This window comes from Melopsittacus undulatus, chromosome 8 (assembly GCF_012275295.1).
Source record: "Melopsittacus undulatus isolate bMelUnd1 chromosome 8, bMelUnd1.mat.Z, whole genome shotgun sequence".
NCBI classification, from domain to species: Eukaryota; Metazoa; Chordata; class Aves; order Psittaciformes; family Psittaculidae; genus Melopsittacus; species Melopsittacus undulatus.
This window is the reverse complement of record NC_047534.1, coordinates 18,236,791-18,255,903: the sequence shown is the minus strand read 5'-3', so window position 1 is coordinate 18,255,903 and position 19,113 is coordinate 18,236,791. Positions and strand designations below refer to the sequence as shown.

The following is a 19,113-nucleotide window of genomic DNA, read 5'->3' as shown; positions in this document are numbered from 1 at the left end:
CCTCGGCGCGGCCTCCCGCAGGGCCCGCTCCAGCCCGACCGCCGCCATGGCGCACACGGAAATCGCGGTCCCACTTCCTTCCGCCCGCCCTCTGCTACAGCCAATCCGCTGTGCCTGCCCGAGCAACGCTAGAAAAAGGAGCCGTCCGGTGTTAAGAGACAGGCAGGGGCAGGAACGAGGCAGTCCGGATCTTAAGCTACTGCTTTATTCAAGAGTCTTACACAAGTACAAACACAACACGGCCCAAAAGGCTACAAAGTTTTACAAAACAAACCAAAGTATCTGTATAGCACTAACTGTACAAAGGGCGGTGAATCCTCTGCACTTCCCGAGGGAAGCCCAGCTAATCCAGCCAGCACCTCCCTGTCCAGCAGCCTCCAGGGATTGACACCCAGTCAACTTGGGATGCGTAAAAGCAGAAGCACTATTCCACCCAGGGCTGGGGGCAGGTTTTAGCAAAACCCGTTAAGAAAATGCGAAAGAAATCGATTTACAGGGGCAGCTACAAATCAGTTAAGACTTCCAGCTTCTTTTCTAAAGCATGATGTTCAGTGAGCTGGACTGTTGCTTCTGGTCTATGCGTTACAGAAGAGCTCGCCGTTAGAAACTAACCAGCTGTTTGGGAGTTGGGATAAAGCAACAGCTTGGTGTCTCAGCAGATATGGGCTCCAGCTGCTCTGAGAACTTCTATGCTGGAACCCCAAGCTCAGGTTAAATGCCTTCCTGTCTTACCATACAGGGTTATTGAAGTAGCTCAAGATTTACATGCTGGTCTGTAACAGCGTGCTAAGCATTTAGAAATCATCAAGCAGCAGCCTGCCAACTGGACAAAGAGAGGCTGCACCAAATTTTCCTTTCATTTAGCAGGAAAAGATGCTTTTGCAGCCTTTAAAAAAATCAAAGCCATTTAAAAATCATTTTGATTCAATGTCAGGAAACTAGAAGCCTACAGCACAGGTGATACACTGGCCAGGGGCTGTTGCTCTCTCATTTTAGGTTGCCTTCACTGCCAGGATTAGCTCCCTCTAACACTCCTCCTCACCCAGACCCATTATATAAAAAAATAATAATTAAAAAAAAGGTACAATATTTAGTCTGATGGGATTTAAGTTAAAAATTAAAAAGCTGTCCAGTCCTTTTGCTTTATCGTGAGGAGTTTGAGCTGGAGCGGCTCCGGTGGCGCCTTCGTCCAGGAGATCTGGATCTTGATCGTCGGCGAACAGGTGATCTGCGCCTTGGAGACCGGGACCTGGCAAAGAGGAAGGAGAAACCTTTAGCTACAAGACAAGAGCAACAGGTTCCAGTCATTTGTCAGCTTTTCAAACACACTCCTTCCAACCCCACCTCACACACCATGATGTGAGTATTTCACTCCAGCCTGAGAGGGGAAAAAGCCAATTCAACCACTGACTACACAACAGGGATATTCTGGCTACCCTCCCTCTGCTCCAGAAGTGGAATGAGTGTTTAATACCCACAGAACAGACAATCTTGTCTTCTTCCTCAAGCAAAACAAGCCCAAGTTGATTCTATATCAGATTGTCACCTGAAAAGTCAGCTTTGACTCCTGAAGTACAGTGTATTCAGGGAACGGATTCCTATAAACCCTTCCAAACCACAGGGACGTTTCTTAGAGGAAGTCTAACTTTAAAGAAGCAGTTAAGCTTCAAGCCCTTCAGTACTACAACCAATCTGTACAACCACCAGGACGACACTGAGGCTTCAGAAACAGAGTATTAACAGATCCTGAGCAGGGTAACAAAAGTTGACTGGGGAAGAATACAAACGAGGAGGGGATGCCAAACGTATCACCTGCCAGGCCTCAGTAAAAGGCATGTTCAGAGGAGGACCAACAGGCAGTGGTAGATCTCGTGCCACATTACATTCTCATTTTAAACCTGTAGCTCACAAAATGTTCAACAAGTGCCTCAAACTGGAGGCACTTTTACTAGCGACAAGAGTTTAGGTCAATTTCCAAGACTGAGCAGCTAACAGCAGAATCCCAAACTGGTTTGGGCTGGAAGGGACCTTAAAGCTCATCCAGTTCCAACCCCCTGCCACAAGCCAGGACCATTAAGATACTGAGGAAGACTCCAGAAGACTTACTATCAGAGCATGTTCAGGCAGCCTCGAGCCACAGAACAGGCACAGGCACACAGGGTCACATCCTGGGATCAAGTGTTCTCCACTCAACTAACACTTTTTGGCCATTTGCCCATTCACAGAAATAACGGAGGGAGGTGCAAGGGCAGCAGAAAAGTGAGTGGCTGAAGCAGGCTGCCAAATGCATTCTGCCAGCTACAAGTCCCTTCCCTCTCCACCTTGAAGCATTTATGCAGAAGGGACTCCAGGGAACAAGCTGGAAGGCACCTGACATTTCCAAGAGCCTGCATTTGGGGTGTAGGCCAGAGCAGGCCATCCTCATGTGACCAACTTCCAAAGTACAGTCCACGTTCAACTGACACACACGGTGCTCCTGCCATTTGCAAGTGAAAGTCAAGTCCAACAGGATGAAATTATTGCCCAGACGAGTCTTTCAGCGATAACCTATTGTTACACTGAGAAGGAAATACAAGTTGTCACAGCTCTCACCTTCTCCTCATGCGAGGAGGGGACCGGCGCCACATTGGTGGTGGTGGCAGCATCCTCCTGGGTGGGCTGAAGCGCCTGGGAGGTGGCCTGGGTCGTGGTGCCAGCACGGCTGTGGCAGTGATCTCCTGACCATCAATCTGGCCTTTTTAGGGAATCACAGGAACAGGAAGAAGTAAGTATTTTCCAACACTAATGTCTACATGTCACATTACTGCAACTCACAGCTTTGTCACCAGCAGCTGAACCATGAACTAGCCAACAGTGCCATTCCCACTACCTGCTCAGGGACTGTTTTGACAAAGTCCACGTACATGCTAGACTTCATAATCTGATATCCCATCACACTGCAGTTCAGATGTTAATTGGGAAAGGTTTTCACAGAGAATTAAATAAATTCATTACTATTCTGGAAAAAACAAACAAGCACAAAAACCCCATAACAAACAAATCACACCACCACCAAAAAAACAACCCCAACCCTCAAGTTTTAGTAGCTCTGTTATGTTTTGGATCTATCCTGAAGTACACAAAAGCCAAAGACCTTTGGGCCAAGATCAGTTCCCCAGAGTTATGAATCCCTATCATCTCTATCTTGTCTTCAGATCCAACTCATCTGCTCCAAAGACTTTTAAAAGCAACCAGACTCCTTGCAGCATTTGATACTTACCTCCATCCATGTGTTTCAGGGCTTTCTCAGCATCATCTGGGTTCTCGAACTCCACATAAGCATAACCTTTAGACAGGTGTGGATTTAGCCTATCAACTGGCATGTCAATCATTTTAATCTTTCCATAAGTGGAAAAAATTTCCATAATGTGATCCTGCAGAGAAAAGAGGAACTCTTAAGGACATAGATCACACTTACTGACCAGGTGTCGCTCATGCAGAGCAGTAAACCCATAGCACCAGATTAGCTTTGGATGAATGCCACCATGAGAAAGACAAACTTCATTGGTCAGATGTGGGAAGATTACAACTGCTTTCTCTATTGATGTTCAGCTCTTCCTCAGATTGTTCCAAACCTTAAGTTCTAGCAGCATTACTGCTGCATGTCAACACTGGATACAAAAATACAATTAGTGTAAAAATCTTCTTGGGGACCTGCAAATGGAGCTTATGCCCCCAGCTGAAAATTCTTAAGGTGCAACTGTAATATTTCTTAAAACACACCTTTTTTTCAGCACCCAAAGCCCTTTACCTCTGAAGACTTTTGAGCTACATTCTAACAAAGACAATTCAAACCAGCCCAGCTTTCTTCAGATCCTTTATCAAGAACCTCTATATATCATTAATGCCTCCAAGGTTATTTCAGCAGTAAGTTCTACTACAGCTTTCCTCCTAGGAAGGTAGGATACAAGGCCTGAAACACTGACAAAGCAGACAGACCTCTCCAGCACTACAGCTGCAAAAGCCTGCACTGTATTTGACTAAGTAAAATCCTACCAAAAATTTCCTCACTGATCATTTGGACAAAAAGCAAGGATTTCCAAAAGCAACACATTGGCAGCAACAAAGTCTTGAGAGCTTCAGAAGAGCCACTCACATATCCTCACAAATGATACATGAGCCTGCCATGACAGGGAGCATGGCATTACCTTGGTCACGTTTCTAGTGAGCCTTCCAACATGCACTTTTGTAGGTCTGGGTGATGGGCTCCGCCTCTTCCGCTCCTTTTCATCTCTTTTGGGTGGCTTGGACCTGATTTTGACAGCAGAAAATACTTACAATTTTCAGGGAACAAGCAAGAGGAAACCAAGAGGCTGGTCATTAACACATGATTAAGAAGTACCACTTCTCCTGGGAGGGCATCTTTATTCTTATGTTAAGAAAGTTAAGGTTAGGAAGCGCTGGGGTGGTGCTGAGCGCATTTCAATTGGAAACATCTGGAGACTTGCATTTGTCCTGTCTGCTTTTGCTTTAGAACCTTCTGGAATTTGAGAGCCTTTTTCTGTGAGTTTTCAATTCTACTGCAAGAAGGATAACAAACATGAAGTTTAGCAAACTTTTCTATAAAGTTGTTGGCCATAGTTTAAGAATTTCCCAGTTGTTCAGACAAAAAACATTCTTTCCCTCTACAATTTGAGAGGCAAAATGAGAACATAAGCACCAAAGCATACCACAACCAGGCAGTTAATGGGTCCAATTATTTGTGTCTCTGTACCTGCAGTTCACTACAAAATTTATACAATATTCCAAATATGCCACAGTTAAGTAGCTTCTTATCACAATTCCTTAAATAGTGTAGAAACCCCAAAAGTCTGGAATGTAACTTTAATCAGTAAAAAAAAAAATCAGTATGCAGAAAGTTTGGATTTATGCTTCTTTCTAATCTTACTCTCCATAAATGGAGTGATATAAAAAAAACCCCAAAAATCCCAACCAAAAACCCCACACTGGCTTATAATACTCCAGTGGATTTTATCAGCCTTCAGCACCCTATCTACAGAATTGCCCAGAAGAACTGTATGGACATTAGCAGAGCTTGATTCCAACCCTTAGAGAAAAATGCATCCCTTGCTCACATCCCCCCACCTTTCATTTTTTATATGTAAGAACACACACCATTTTCAGCTCTGATGTTTCTGCTAAGTCTTGGCTGTAACTTACAGGAAACAAAGAGCTTTACTCTTATCCAGTGCCCATTCAGACCCATACTATTGGGTAAACACTGGTTAAAACTGCCTCTACAAAGTTTAAAATCATTCATCTTAAAATGAGTGATTCTAACCTCTTTCCCTACAGAGAATATGTTTCAATCATAAGCAAAAGGAGCACACCCATCTTAACAAAATTCAGATCTCTAACTTGCGAAGAAAGTGACTAGTCTTCAGAAAACAATTTGTTCTGATCACAATCCTGCAATCTACGTGAAAAAAAAACCTGCCACCCGGTAATTCCTAGAAGGCAAATAAAACTCACTTGGAGCGGGAGCGCCTCCTGTTGTCATGTCTCCGTCGAGACGGACTTGGAGATCCAGAGGAGCTGCTGGAACTGGAACTTCGTGAAGTGCTGGAGCTCCCAGAGCGGCTTGAAGCAGAAGAGGAGCTGGAGCCACTGCTTGAACCAGTGCTGGAACTGGACCCGGAACTGGAAGTTGAGCTGGAACGGGATCTGGAGCATGGCGTGGAATAAAGATGAGTAGAATACCCAGAAAAACAGTGGCTGAAAAACTTCAGATAATTCCAGAGAGAGCAGCTGTGACCTTGAACAATGCAAACTATTGCTACACAGCTGACTAGACAGCCAAAGGAAACTCACACCTAAACCATCCCAACCCCTTCAGTTAGAAACACCTGCACCATGCCTAACACAGCACCAGCCTTCAACAGAAACATACCGGAAATCAAACTGGAGGTTTCTGAAAACACTGTAATTTCTTACTGCCTGGAGGAGTAACTACCTGGTGCTGCTGCTCCCACTAGAAGCACTGCGTCTCTTGCGTGTCTTGTCTCGGCCACGATCCTTTTCACCAGATTCCTTAGTGGCTGCTTTATCCTTGGACCGGTCCTTTGATTTCTCTTCAGACCTATCCTTGCGTTTGGTTGGTGAAGGAGCCCTTCAAGAACAATTGCAGAAGACATTTATAATACAGAGAAACACAAACAACAAATACCCCATTGCCCGAGGAACAGAACAGCAACACAAAATATTGAACTTCAATTCTAACTCAAGATCTCTGTAACTGCACAGTTAAAGCATCAGGCAAGTTTCGACTTCTTAGAAAAAGGAAAATACTTTACATTCCAGAGCAGCTTTGAGGAAGACAGCTATAGCATACAGAAATTCTCACATACAGAAACTCACGCAGGAAGAGGGGCATTTCCAACTCCTCACCCTCACTGTGACAGACCTGGCACCCTGTAACACCCCCAGGTTCATTATACCTAGAAAATTCGGACAGAATGATTACCTAGTGTTGGGTTTTTTATTATTTTCTTTGAGTCCTAGCAAACTCTTCTTTTTCAATCCTGATAACTCCATTTTCCCTTCGGAGGTGTCCAAAGCAGCACTGAATGGGCCTCACTTATCTCAAATCTCACTTCTAACTCCTTGATTCTGAGAATCGATCCCTAATCGAGTGCAATAAACTCCAAAGAACAGCCTAGTGACAAGATAAAAGGGTTTAGAAACAAGAAATTAACAGATAGGCACAAAACAACAAGCCTACTTTGCAGCAATAGCAGCACACGGGGCATCAATTGACTCTCATACTGTACTTCAGTCACACGCACTGTCACACTGCTGTTGACAGGCGGTCTCTGTGCCCCTCACATGGCACCCTGTGCCTGGTGTAGCAGTCTCCAGTTCGTATGACATTCACAGAGGTACAAAGCACCTTAATTATCCAAAGAATGGCAGACAGAGAACAGCCATTTTCTTGGCAAGATGCACAGGCAGCTCATGCATCTTTGTAACAGCCTTGTCTCCAGAGGAGTAAACACTAGTTTTCTCCAAAGAAAATTTGTGCCATACATCATACGTTTGTCAGGAACAAAGGGTTGCTCAGAACAATCCCCTCACTGAATTATGTCTGCTTTCAGTGTCAACTTGCTGCTCCCAAAGCTCTGTCAGCCCTGGAAAGACCAGGTTAAAGGGCCCAGTTTGCTGTACTGCTGCAATAGCAGATCCCACTTTAACTTCTTAGCAGAAAGGCTGAACTGGATTCTGACCTATTTAGCCCAAATCAGTTCCCTCTTTACTCTAGCTCCAAAAGGAGACAAATTTAATACCCCACTATTTAACACTAAAATACTGAGCATTAGTTGAATGCTTCTCATCAGAGGCTGCATCCACCACATATTCTGCAATATCTAAACAGGCCGTTGCATTTTGACCATTCCATATGGATCGTTTAACACCTGGATTACATGGCTGCCTCCAACCTGTGTTAATAAACACATAAAGAGGGTAGCAGATTTGATTTGCTGTGACACTCTTTACCTACTATGAATGGAACATGCAGGAAATGGAAGAGCAGGCACAAGCATGTCTGAACTACCAGGCCCATCTGAAGTGGCACTGAATATCCACAGTACTGCATGATGTTAGAAACATCTGTACCTCCACATGCATCACAGGCAAAATTAGTTAACAAGAAAAAAAAAACCCAACACCTCTCCAGCCCACTGCATCCAACAGTCTTGTTGCTTCTACACTTCTGGTAAGCAATTACTTTATTCACTAAACTACAATCAAATTAATGTTTGTTCACTCCTCAACAGCTGAACTTACTTTCCTGATTTTCAGCTTCACAGCTTTCCACAACACAACAACTCCAAAAAGCAATACAAATATTCACAAATTCAGGTCCCCACAGATCCAGAAGCCAAGAAAAACCCACACCTTTTTGCATGAAGAACAGCAAACCCACAACATAAATGTGACACCACAAGGCTTGCTGGGAGAGGAAAGGTCTTCCCTAACACCAGTGGTGATAAGAAGGCAGTCCACAGACTGCTCTGTAGGTGTTGGAGAGGTGACTAGAAAAGCAAACCTGTGTACATCATTCAGCTTTACAACATTTCTAACCAGCTCTATGCCTCTAGAGTGAAGCTCACAACTGAAAGCCACTGCATGAAACCCACTGACTTGCTTGGAAGAACAGACCAGACATGTTTCTGGACTCACAAGACCAAAAAATCTGATGGTTTCCTTTGTCTTTCTAAATATATCATAGCCAGGTTTGTGTTATATCTTTCTACACACCAACTTATCTTGCACCCGTGGATATCACAGTGCTGATACTATCAGCTCAGCCATGCAAAACTATCTCATATAATCTGATAGCTAGTTTGTTTGAGCCCTACTGGGAGGGGGAGAGAGGGCTCAAGGGAAGACCAGCACAGGCTTTGCTGCTGGAGCAGTAGAAAATACTTCAGTTAAACAGCTATAGCTCTGGTGCCACTTGACATCTGCATGTTCAGCAAACTTCCATATGGTGATACTTGCAGCATTTAAGCTGCCTCCAAACTAAACAGCATTTCTCTCCATCAAAATATATGTACCTATATCAAAAATGCCATTTGCCAGCTTACTTCAGCTGCAAACCTGAGCTCAAGAGACACAGCCTGTGGGACTGTCACCTGCATGTGTTCAGACTTCATGGGACGATATGGAAAGAACAAAACCATGGTCTTCACTGGAGGGTGTATAACAATTCGTTTCTAAACGACACGCTTTCTTACAATCCAAAATCCTCTCCATCCCTAGCCAGTCAATGTTTTCACAGCACTCACCCCAAACAAGTCTAAGAGCAATCTACACAAGCCAAACATTCACTTCATACACACACACATCTCTCTGCTTTAAAAAGCTGATTTGCACTCTTAAGAGAGCTGCAGTTTTGTGGCAAAGGAAACAAACTCGGCTCTCCCAGGACTTCCTGCCTGGCTACAGACAAGCCCTTTAACGGCATTTTGCTTCAAACCCTCATTTGCAAAATGGAGTAAAGATCTGCCGATATAACGGGAGAGTTCTATGCTCAACAGTCCTTTGCAAAGTTACGGCCGACAGGCACAAGCTAACTACAGCGCGCGGGGCAGCCAGCTCCACGTCCCGGTTCGCACGCCATGGGGTACATTACGGCGCCGGGCGGACCGAGGGCTTGTCGCTGCTGACCGCACCGTACGTGTTGCCATGCTATGAGCGAAGCCAAGGCGCGGGCTGAGGAACAGGGAGAGAAAAGCACAGACCAAGCACACAGTCGGTTCAGAGCAAACCCGCACCGCAGGGCCCGCGCCGCCCGCCCCCGAGGCCGCACAGCGCTCCTGCAGAGCGTGGAGCACCGAAACACCCGTCCCCAGCTCCCGTGCAGGCCCCGCCCCCCTCCGGCCTCCCTCCCCGCCCCCGGGAACGGTAGGCCGCAGCGCTGAGGCGCCATCGCTGATCCTCCACCCGCCATCTCCTCCTCGGCAGCTCCGGCTCACTACCCTCAGCACCCCCGCACAGCGACGGCTCCGCTCCGCGCCGCGGCCGGGCCGGATGGACGCCGATGGCCCCAGCCCCTGCCCCACTCACATCCTCGGCGCCCGCCACAACCGCCGATACGAGACCGTCGCGCGCAACCGACGCACCGCGCAAGGAAAGGGGCGCGGCGCACGCTGATATCGTCACGCACAGGGATAGGGAGCAGGGCGGGCTTAAAGGGACAGTGCCGGAGCCGCCTGGAGATGGTGATTGGTGGTGGTTGTTGATACTGAGGATGTTGATGGTGGCAGCGGTCAGGGGTTAGGTGTGTGTCTGCCTTTCAAGCATATAGTCTGTGTGGCCTTGTTAGAGGAGTTACAGGATGTGGGATTTGTCTTTTGAAGGCTTGGAAACATTTCATCCTAATGTGTAGTAACAGCCTTGGATACCTCTGCAGAGAGTTGAGATGAGCCTGAATTTCCAATGACTGCACTGTTGAGTACCTGTATAGGTTTGGAACAACAGAAAAAAGATTTTTGAGTTTTCTTTGTTTTCTGCAGAAGGAGGTGAATGTAGCAGTTTAGCTGAAACACTTGTAGATGAATGAAATCTTCAGGAGCAGTCTGAACATCTGGCCTGCCCTCTCTGGAGGTCTGAGGTTTGCAGTCTACACCAGCAGCTAGGCCATGGACAAGCTCAACGCTTAAGGACTATCTGCACCCGAATGTGCCTGTGCACACATTTGTGTTTCATGTCCTCCAGCCAACAAACTCTGCTACGATGCACTTTTTCTCTGTTTTCCTGCAACACTTAGAAGACATGCCTTGACCCTGCAGGAATATTGATGTTAACCTTCTTCAAATCTCCTTGCACCACAAGGAACAAATACCATGCAATGATTTATTTGCTTCCTATTCACCAACATGAAAGACACTAGAAAATCAAGGTGTGTTTGTGGTTTAGCCTTTGCAACTCTGCTGGAAGGGCTGTATCTTTAGAGACTAGACACTTAAGGCTGTATAAAACTTTAAAGAGAGGCTAGTGTTGACTGTCCAGGTAAAGGCAGGGAGGTACTGGCAGTATTTGTTCTTGTCCGAATACTTCAGCTCAGCCTGACAAATTTGTTGAGTCCCAGAGCAGAGATGGATTTCTGAACCTGGATGTGAAAACCCCCAGGTCTGTGAAAGCCTCTTTTTCCTTCAAGCTGTGGTTCCACAGGCCTTCATATCAGGTTTAGATGCTCCAAATAATTTCTTAATGCAAACCTGACCTTTATGAGGTACAGGCACAGAATCACAACCATGCTCAATGTGTTAGCCCTTGTGATACGGTGTTGTCCTGGTTTGAGCAGTAGCAGTCATTTTTCTCCTTCTTGGTAGCTGGTGCAGTGCTGTGTTTTGACTTTCAGGCTGAGAACGGTTGCTGATAGCAAGTATGTTTTGAGTTACTGCTCAAATGTTTGGTTTGTCCAAGGCCTTTTTCTGAGCTCATGCTCTGCCAGGGAGGAGGGGAGGCCGGGAGGAAGGAGAGACAGGACACCTGACCCAGGCTGACCAATGAGGTATTCCATACCATAGCACGTCATACCCAGGAGGTAACCAGGAGAGATTGGGAAGGGCTGGAGCTCTGGGGGGATGGGGGAGGTATCGGTCGGGCAGGGTGGGGTGAGTTATGGGTCGGTGGCTGGTGAGATGTTGTATTCTCTTTACTTGTTATTGGCTTTATCATTATTATTTGTAGTAGTAGTAGCAATAGTGATTTGTGTTATGCCTTAGCTATTAAACTGTGCTTATCTCAATCCATGGGGGCTACATTCTTTGGATTCTCCTTCCTAACTCTCCAGGAGTCGGGGGAGCAAGGGGGGGAGTGAGTGAATGAACTGTACGGATTTGGTTTAAACCACGACAAGTGTTGATATTGGTTTATGGTTTTGACCCATAGGAGACCTGACCCAATGCAAAGCTTTTTTGTACAAATCTATCCATCAGCATGATTTTATACAGTGTCATTGCTTTGTGCTGCATGGCTTTGGGACCTTCTGACCATCAGGGAGGATTTTCCTGTATTCCTGAAACTGCTCCTTTCCTTCCCTCAGTCATGAGGAAACAGTACTGGTTTTACCCTGTGCTGTATACTGTCCTAATACTCTTTACATGTACACACTGCTGTTTATCCTGTCACCTTCTCTTTATGTCCTATTCCCCAGTTAGCACCAGGCTGTAGAGGCATTGTCTGCATCAAAAGCAAGCTATGTGTAGCATCCTACTTGAAGTTTGTTTTGCAACCCCCCTGAACTGTTAATTAAAGAAACCTTGCAGGGACCCAACTTTCTTCAATTTGCACATACAGCAAACCTTAAAATAGAATCTTAAAGTTTTGTATTTTCCATTTGAGGATCTGATTTTTAAAGTGTGTCCTGTCAGTGGGTAGCTCCTCAACTGCTCCGAAAGCAGAGCCTAGAGGAATTGGTCAGTTGTCAAAGATGGCAGAGCAAACCTAGGTCTGGGCTCTGAACAGCTCACTTTTAAATCCTGGGCAGATATACAGCCCCTTCTCCGCTGTGCTGATGGCTGAAGTACAAGTTCATGGAAAAGCTTCTTGTGTGGTTACCTTTGCAGAGGGGCAGCCAGCATGGTTCAGGTAACAGCAGCACTATCTAAATTCAATTGGCACATCTCCGTTCAATAAAACCTGTAACAGAGCTGCTCCTTCACCAGTTTTGTGAAGAGTATCAGGGCTGTATAACATGGGCTACAGCAGTCCATATGGCTGATATACGTTCCTGTTGTTAGATAAGGTTACTGCTTCCACGAGGCTTCACAGATCACACAAAGCAGCAACACTGGGTAAAATTGCATTCTGGGAGAAACAGCCATTCTTCTCTGGCACAGATCTTCATGCTTTGGCAACAGTTCAGCATAGGACACCTAATATTGTTCACCCAATATTCTTCCAAGCTAAGTACCATTAAACCACATTGCCAGTTCTCTCTGAGTACTTTTCTCCATGAAGCTAAGACTTCCCAGCCTGTTTGTACAGCTGAAATACTGTTATCTAGGTGAAAAGCTAAGAACTATCCATGTCCCTTCATGGACTTCAGCAGCACAGACAGGCTGACCACAAGGAGAAGATGCAACTAAGAGAGAAACAGCAGGGAGGTGGGTCTCAAAGAAGATGCAAGGCTTCCTGTCATGAGGGTCAGTGCCAGGATGATCAATCAGGGATGCTTTGTGTTCTCCCACTGTGGGGCCTTGTTCAGTAGAAATGTACATACACCACAGTTCAGAAACAGTGTGGGATCTCTCTTCATTTTGCCTGCCCCTCGCTCCAACAGCAAGCAGGCTGGATCTCTCTTGGACACTGCCACCATGCGTGGAGCTGCACAGCGTGCCCAAACCCATGAGGTGAGACCACCATTCCACATATGAAGGATGCTACTAGAGGCGTGGCATCAACCACTGCATCATTAAGAGTATATCACACTTGTGTAGGAAATAGTATTTTACTGAGCAGAGTCCACAAAGGTCACCCTCCTCACCCAAATTCTCAGCAGACCTGGAATATGGCACTGCTCCTGCCTACTGCCTGGCCAGGACACAGACAGGACCATGTGAGTAAGTGTTGCATGCAGGCAGGAGCAACCTTTCTCTAACCCTATTCCTGGGCAGGGCATTTTCCTGGCTGTTGTCCCCAGCAGCATGGGCTCTCCCTCGTGTAGGCTGCTGGTGGTGCAGAGCTGCTTAAGCAGCAGGGGGGAACAGTGCTGAGAACCCCTTTGCCTCGGCAAGATGGGCTCAAGGTTGCTGATGAGCTTTCACTGCAGCAGTGGAGTCCAAAGGGACTGTAACTGGACTTGCCAGATGTGCAGGGGGTGGCCTTGGTTCATCACCCAGCAGTGAATCTCAAGAGGAGGCAGAATGTGTCCTTTCTGTGCATCAGCTAAGCAGGCTTATTGCTTTCTGGTCACCACGCTTAGCACAAGCTTTGTTTAGAAGTGCCTATCCCATTTCTTCGAACTCCTTGAGGCTGAGGTCAGCGTTTGTAGTGTAAAAGTAATCCACAAGTTTGTGCGCACACACAGACACAGAGCTGTACTCACATCCCACACACCCCTGGGTGGTTTCCAGGTTCCTGCAACAGCCTGGTCACAGTGACCCCCCAGACACATGGCTGTCCCACTGCTGTGCTGGCAGCATTAGAACTCTGCTTCCATCTTCCCATGGTCGCTCATTTCAATGTTGGTGTAGTTCTGGGGGTGTCTGAAAAGCAAAAGACAAAGGGAAACTGGAAATCAGTCACTCTGCTCTTTTGCACAACTAATCTGCATTTGCCTTGGCACTTGGAATGAAGAGGCTGCATCTGCCTTTCAGCAGGCACATGGTTTCCTAAGGTCTTTATTAGTATTTTGGGGAAAACCAAGAGCAGAACTGCAGTCATCACCTGGCTTGTGTACATCAACTTAAACCCATGCTAGTTTCCAAAACAGCTTCCCTAAACCTGACTTACAGTATTTCTAGAATGTCTTAAAATATTACTCACAGTTTTCTATTCCCCAGATGGATTTTAACGACTTTCTTCCTTTCTAACTCTTGTACATCAGATTAGTAAAAATGAATGGGACCAAACCACCTGGGCTAGTTAAATAACCCATCCACCATAGCCTTCATTTCAAACATACAGCCTGTCAAGCTGCATGTTGCCTGCTGACATTAGGGAACTTCAAGTAATTATTTACAGTGCTGCCATGTTATAATGTGGAAGCTGTTTCCCACCAAGGTAATCAATTCTAAGCTGTCTGTAGCTTCCACCTGCTTCCACCCTGAGAAATACAAGGCAGATGGGAAGATGGTTTCTCACCTTTTGATGAACTAAAATGCCAGGCAAACCAACAAGAACACGAGCAGGAGAGATCCCATGAGAAACAGGGCAATTTTCTATTCCTGGAAGGAAGCTGAGAGTGCAAAGGCAGAAACAGAGCATTGTAGCCAGGATCTCTCCCAGCACAGAGCATCACTAAGAGGTCACAGAATCAGTCACAGAATGGGTTGGGCTGGGCTGAACTGGGTTGGAAGGGACCTTTAAACATGACCTAGTTCAACCCTTTGTCCGTTTAAAGTCATTCCCCCTTGTCTTGTCCCTTGTTGTTTGTCTTGTCCAAGCTGGCCCTGAACACTTCCAATGATGGGGGCACACACAGCTTCAGTGGGTGACAACAGGTTGGGCTGTACCAGCCTCCTGATGTGGAGAGCCCCTCTTCCACCCCTCAGCTTCATCCCTGCAGTGTGCTGGCTCTGGTGAGCTCCAGCTGAGGTCCCAGCTCCTGCTCCAAGCAATTGGGCTTCTGAGCTGTTTGTCCAAGAGCTTCAAAAGCAAGGAGCTCACCAGTGAAGCCCAGTCTGGTGGCTTGTCCTGCACTGCTCCTCTCACATGGGGACATATCCTGACCCTGGTCCCAGCCCTGCTTTCTGTGCTGGAAGCAGATCACCATGCTCAGCTTTGCCTCCTGCTCACCAGTGCTGTGTGACACAGACAGGGTGGCTTTGGTGGCTGGTTTGCTGGAGCACTGCTGCTCTGACTGCTGAGCCCACACCTGGTCCCAGACCTTTAACAGGGAGCCCACACACGTCAGATTCAGTTCTGCAGAGGAACAACAGTGGTAGTCAGAAACCCTCTGGCTGTTTGGGAACATATTGCTCCCATGACCTCATGCCCTGCTCCAGTAAAACCCTCCTGCTCCCATGCTTTTCTTCCTCAGAAATTACGCTGCCATGCTTTACTGCAGGTAACTTGAGCACATGCCCTACCTTTGGTGACAAAAGGGACTTGGAACCTAGTAAAATACTTTGTACTACACTTTGTAACTTCAAGATCTCTACCTGGTAGTGAGAGTTGTCTGAAATGGTTCAAAGGGTCAAAAAGGTGTTTGAGTGAGTGAGACAAAACATGGCTGTGAATGCTTCACTTCATAGAACGATGGATTGGTTTGGGTGGGAAGCAACCTTAAAGCTCATACAGTTCCAAAGCTCTGTCAGGGGCAGGGACACCTTCCACTATACCAGGTTGCTCCAAGCCCCATCCAACTTTTGCCTTTTGTAACTTTCTTACAAAACCAGACAGAAAATGGGAAATGTTTCTTCCCATCCCTCAAACACTATAGGTCACTTCCAGAAGTGACTTTTTGGTCCAGGCATTTCAAATATGTATAAGACACTGAAGGAGTGCAAGCCTGCAAGTTTGGCTTAAGAAGGGACCATTCTGATGATGAGCAGAGTGGATGAGGGAGGGAGGAGGGCATTGCAAACTAGGTGAGAGGACTGGGACACCAACCTTGCAGATAGAGCTCAGAGATGCTGCAGGAGCACTTCTCCTCTAGGGAGCTCACCAAGATCCTTTTCCAAGCTTTCCAGCATCCTCCTATGATGCAGGGTCCACGTGAAAGGAGACACGGTTTTCTGGGTACATCTTAGGGCTGTTAATAAACTCCCAGCTCCATACCCCTTCCAAAAAACTTGGCTTCATGCCTGATTTCAGGCCTGTATCCCATCCTCTTCTGTCCCCTCCTTGTAGGGTGAGTCTTCACTTCTAGCCTTCTACCACCATGTATACCAGCTTTTCTCCTTCACCAGCCTTGCAGGGGAGTGGGGAAGAGGCATGCCCCACCACACAGCTGAGTAAAGTGGTCTCTCATGCTGGGAGAGGAGGGAGAGATCCACTGCCTGCCCCTCTCTGGAGGCTGGAGTTGGAGGAGGAACCTCTGTTTCATTTTACCCAGGTCTTGACTGCCCCAAGTTGATCCAAGCATGGCCTTTGCAGGGGCTGGAAACACCCCTGTACTTTTGCTTATGGAGTAAGGACTGAGCCATACTGCTTGAATTCAAAAAGATCAAGGTTCCTCTGAGGCTCAGAGCTCACTGATGCAGACAGCAGGAGGGACCAGCATTGAGGACCTGCTGCACAAGTTCTTCAGTGGCATCACCACAGTCACCTGCGGGGAGACACAAAAGCTGCAGCCACTGCTGCTCTCCACTGTAGAGCAGTTCACTGCGTCACCTCTTCCTTGTGCATCCTACAGCTCCCTGCTGAGGCATGAGGAGGACGTGGTGGTTCTGCCTCACACCAGCTGCTCCTCACCTCACCATCTGCTCAAGGGTTGTCCTGACCATGGGATCCCAACATCAGGCATTCTCATTCCTGCCTTTTGCTCCCACCCTTATGGCTAGGAACAACTCTCTTTCCCTAGTGTTGGGAGCACTACATAGAATCACAGAATCCCAGACTGGTTTGGGTTGGAAGGGACCTTAAAGCTCACCCAGGTCCAACCCCTACCACAGGCAGGGACACCTTCCACTAGACCAACTTGCTCCAAGCCCCATCCAACCTGGCCTTGAACACTGCCAGGGATGGGGCAGCCACAGCTTCTCTGGGCACCCTGTGCCAGCGCCTCAGCACCCTCACAGAGAAAAACTCCCTAATGTCTAATCTAAATCTCCCCTCTTTGAGTTTAAAAGCTTCTTTGTGGTCCTCTCCCACTGCAAACAGAGACCTCCTCTGCTTCAAGAGTTTTATTGCCCCAGTTTTGGATCTGAGCAAACCTCTGCACTGTCCTTTTCCCAGCAGGCATCAGCAGTGGGGCAGCAAAGCCCTCCCTTACCCAGCTTTGTACAGGGAAAGCATCCATATTCATTCTGGGGGACTACCTGAAACTAGCTATTTTGCGATTAAAAGGAACAGTTCAGATGCATTAGCATGAATCCATCACACCAGTGGTCGAGGCATGTCCTTCACACACTGGCCCTGCTGGTTTCAGGGATGTGATGTGCTATGCTACACATAAAGCCGGCACCAGACAAGCAGGGCTGCAGAGGTGACTCCGCATCTGGCTTAGGATAAGTTGAAAGTCCAGGGTGCTGCTCAGAAGCAGACTGCTTCATTCTGGCATGTGAGCTGTCTTGAGGGATCTCCTGGTTCCGAGCCATGCTGCAGAAGGCAGGGAGCTCTCACCTGGCCGTCAACAGACAGTTGAATAGGGCAGGGAAATGAGGCCTGGTGAGAGCAGCAGCAGATGGCATGAGGTAGATACGGCACAAAAGAATGCTCCACTTTCCCAAATAAAGGGCATACTGAAAACACAACTGCTGCCCTTCTGTGACTATGGATGGAGAAAGGACATCTGCTGTCAACCCACCTGGAAGCTGCTCTGGAATTTAGTGCTCAGATTGTGGCAGTGGCTCAGGGACTCGTCCTTGGTGATGTGAGAACTCTTTTAATAGAGGACACTCTCCCCCTGCACCAACACTGCGAGCAGCTGGGTTGTTTTCTCCAGCATTTGGGATGTGTACACCACAGCAACCACCAGCCCCTCTGCAGTCACAGCCATGTTCACCTTGTAGAGTGGTGTTGCTGTAGTAGAGAGCCACAGGGTCCACCCCCTTCTGGATGGTGTTGGGGGGCAGTCTGATCATGGGTGCCAGGCTCATGGTGCTGCTCCCCACCAAGAAGTAAGCCAGTTCATCTGTGTGGTATCCAGACAGGTCCAACACCCAGTAGAGGCCTGGCTATTTCTACTATTGTAGAGGACCAACCAGTATCCCTGGAGGTCAGAGTGTGTCCATTAAGTGTAGAAGAGTTCAATGTACTCTGCATCCTCCCCTCCCCCTGGGTTGTCTGAGTTCATCTCACTGGTGAATAGCTTGAGCACTTGCACAGAAGGCTCTTCAGTCCCTTCCAGTATCTCCAGTGAAAGCCGCAAATATGGGAAACAACCAAACATTGCACACTATTCTGCTGGGGGGAGACCACATTCAGCAGAGGACTGAAGATGCTGACTCCAATTTTTATCATCTGTGTGCTCTATACTCCTTAGAAGAGCCCTGGCCACACTCTGGCTAACACCAGTTCTAATAACAGAGCTTGCGGTTATCCCAGATAATGAGCAACAAGGGCTCTAGTAACTGGATGCAATGGAATTGGAAAGAATCTTTGCCAGAGCTGGGGAATGGAGGGAAGGACATCTCCCTCTTCTTGGAGAGCTGGATGCACATGTCCACCCTCAAACATATTATATCCCCTGACCTGCAAGAATGATGACTGGTACCTGGAGGCAAGTCTGGCACATCAATATCCTTGAAGCAGGAGCTTACTGCTGTCATGTTCCTTCTGTCAAAACTCACAAGTGTGCGTGTCTCTAGGAAAGTCCTGAATGCCAGCAGCAGGCTGCTCAGCTAGTCCTCTGACCTAACTGCTAACAGTTAGCAGACTGGACAAACATTGAGAGCTGTCCATTGTCTGTGGTTAATAGTTATTTCCCTGAGTCGAACCACAGAAATTAACACAAAACAGCACTAGAGAAGATAGTAACAACCTTCTCCATCAAGGTGAGGGTGGGGAAAGAGAGGACAAATTGGTTGGCTGGGTTCATGACAGGGCAGCTCTGCTGAGCCCCACAGTGACCAACCCACCCAGCCTGCTGCAGCCCCAGCAGATGCAGAACACATGTGGGGAGGAACTGGAGATATGAGGTGTTTGGAAAAAGAAAGACAAAAAGTTAAATTTGTTTTCCCATTTTCAGAGATATTTCCAGAAGCAGTCATACATACCATCACGTGCTGGGTTCAC

At 47.2% G+C, this 19,113-nt stretch overlaps 1 protein-coding gene across 3 annotated transcripts; it reads right to left on the bottom strand.

Moving 5' to 3' along the window:
• Nucleotides 1-183: 183 nt before the first annotated feature.
• RNPS1 (RNA binding protein with serine rich domain 1) lies at nucleotides 184-9,695 on the bottom strand. Of its 3 annotated transcripts, XM_031050326.1 has the most exons (8): nucleotides 9,610-9,695; nucleotides 6,503-6,694; nucleotides 5,993-6,148; nucleotides 5,512-5,703; nucleotides 4,188-4,290; nucleotides 3,260-3,413; nucleotides 2,593-2,734; nucleotides 922-1,249 (listed from the first exon to the last, which is right to left on the bottom strand). In XM_031050326.1, the coding sequence occupies exons 2-8, from the start codon at nucleotides 6,571-6,573 to the stop codon at nucleotides 1,144-1,146; spliced, it is 924 nt and encodes a 307-aa protein (XP_030906186.1). In that variant the 5' UTR covers nucleotides 6,574-6,694; nucleotides 9,610-9,695; the 3' UTR covers nucleotides 922-1,143. The 3 variants fall into 3 exon arrangements, with proteins under 3 accessions (XP_005150715.1, XP_030906186.1, XP_030906187.1); XM_005150658.3 differs by lacking the exon at nucleotides 9,610-9,695 and having other exon boundaries at nucleotides 184-1,249; nucleotides 6,503-6,573; XM_031050327.1 differs by lacking the exon at nucleotides 6,503-6,694 and having other exon boundaries at nucleotides 9,610-9,682.
• Nucleotides 9,696-19,113: the final 9,418 nt, after the last annotated feature.

Excerpts from the sequence above, each read along its gene's own strand:
- RNPS1 (XM_031050326.1), bottom strand. The coding sequence starts at position 6,573 with ATGGAGTTATCAGGATTGAAAAAGAAGAGTTTGCTAGGACTCAAAGAA. Across the intron at positions 5,704-5,992 it reads AGTGGGAGCAGCAGCACCAG|ATCCCGTTCCAGCTCAACTT; the intron begins GTAGTTACTCCT and ends GCCATGCTCCAG. Across the intron at positions 4,291-5,511 it reads AGGAGGCGCTCCCGCTCCAA|GTCCAAGCCACCCAAAAGAG; the intron begins GTGAGTTTTATT and ends TGTCAAAATCAG.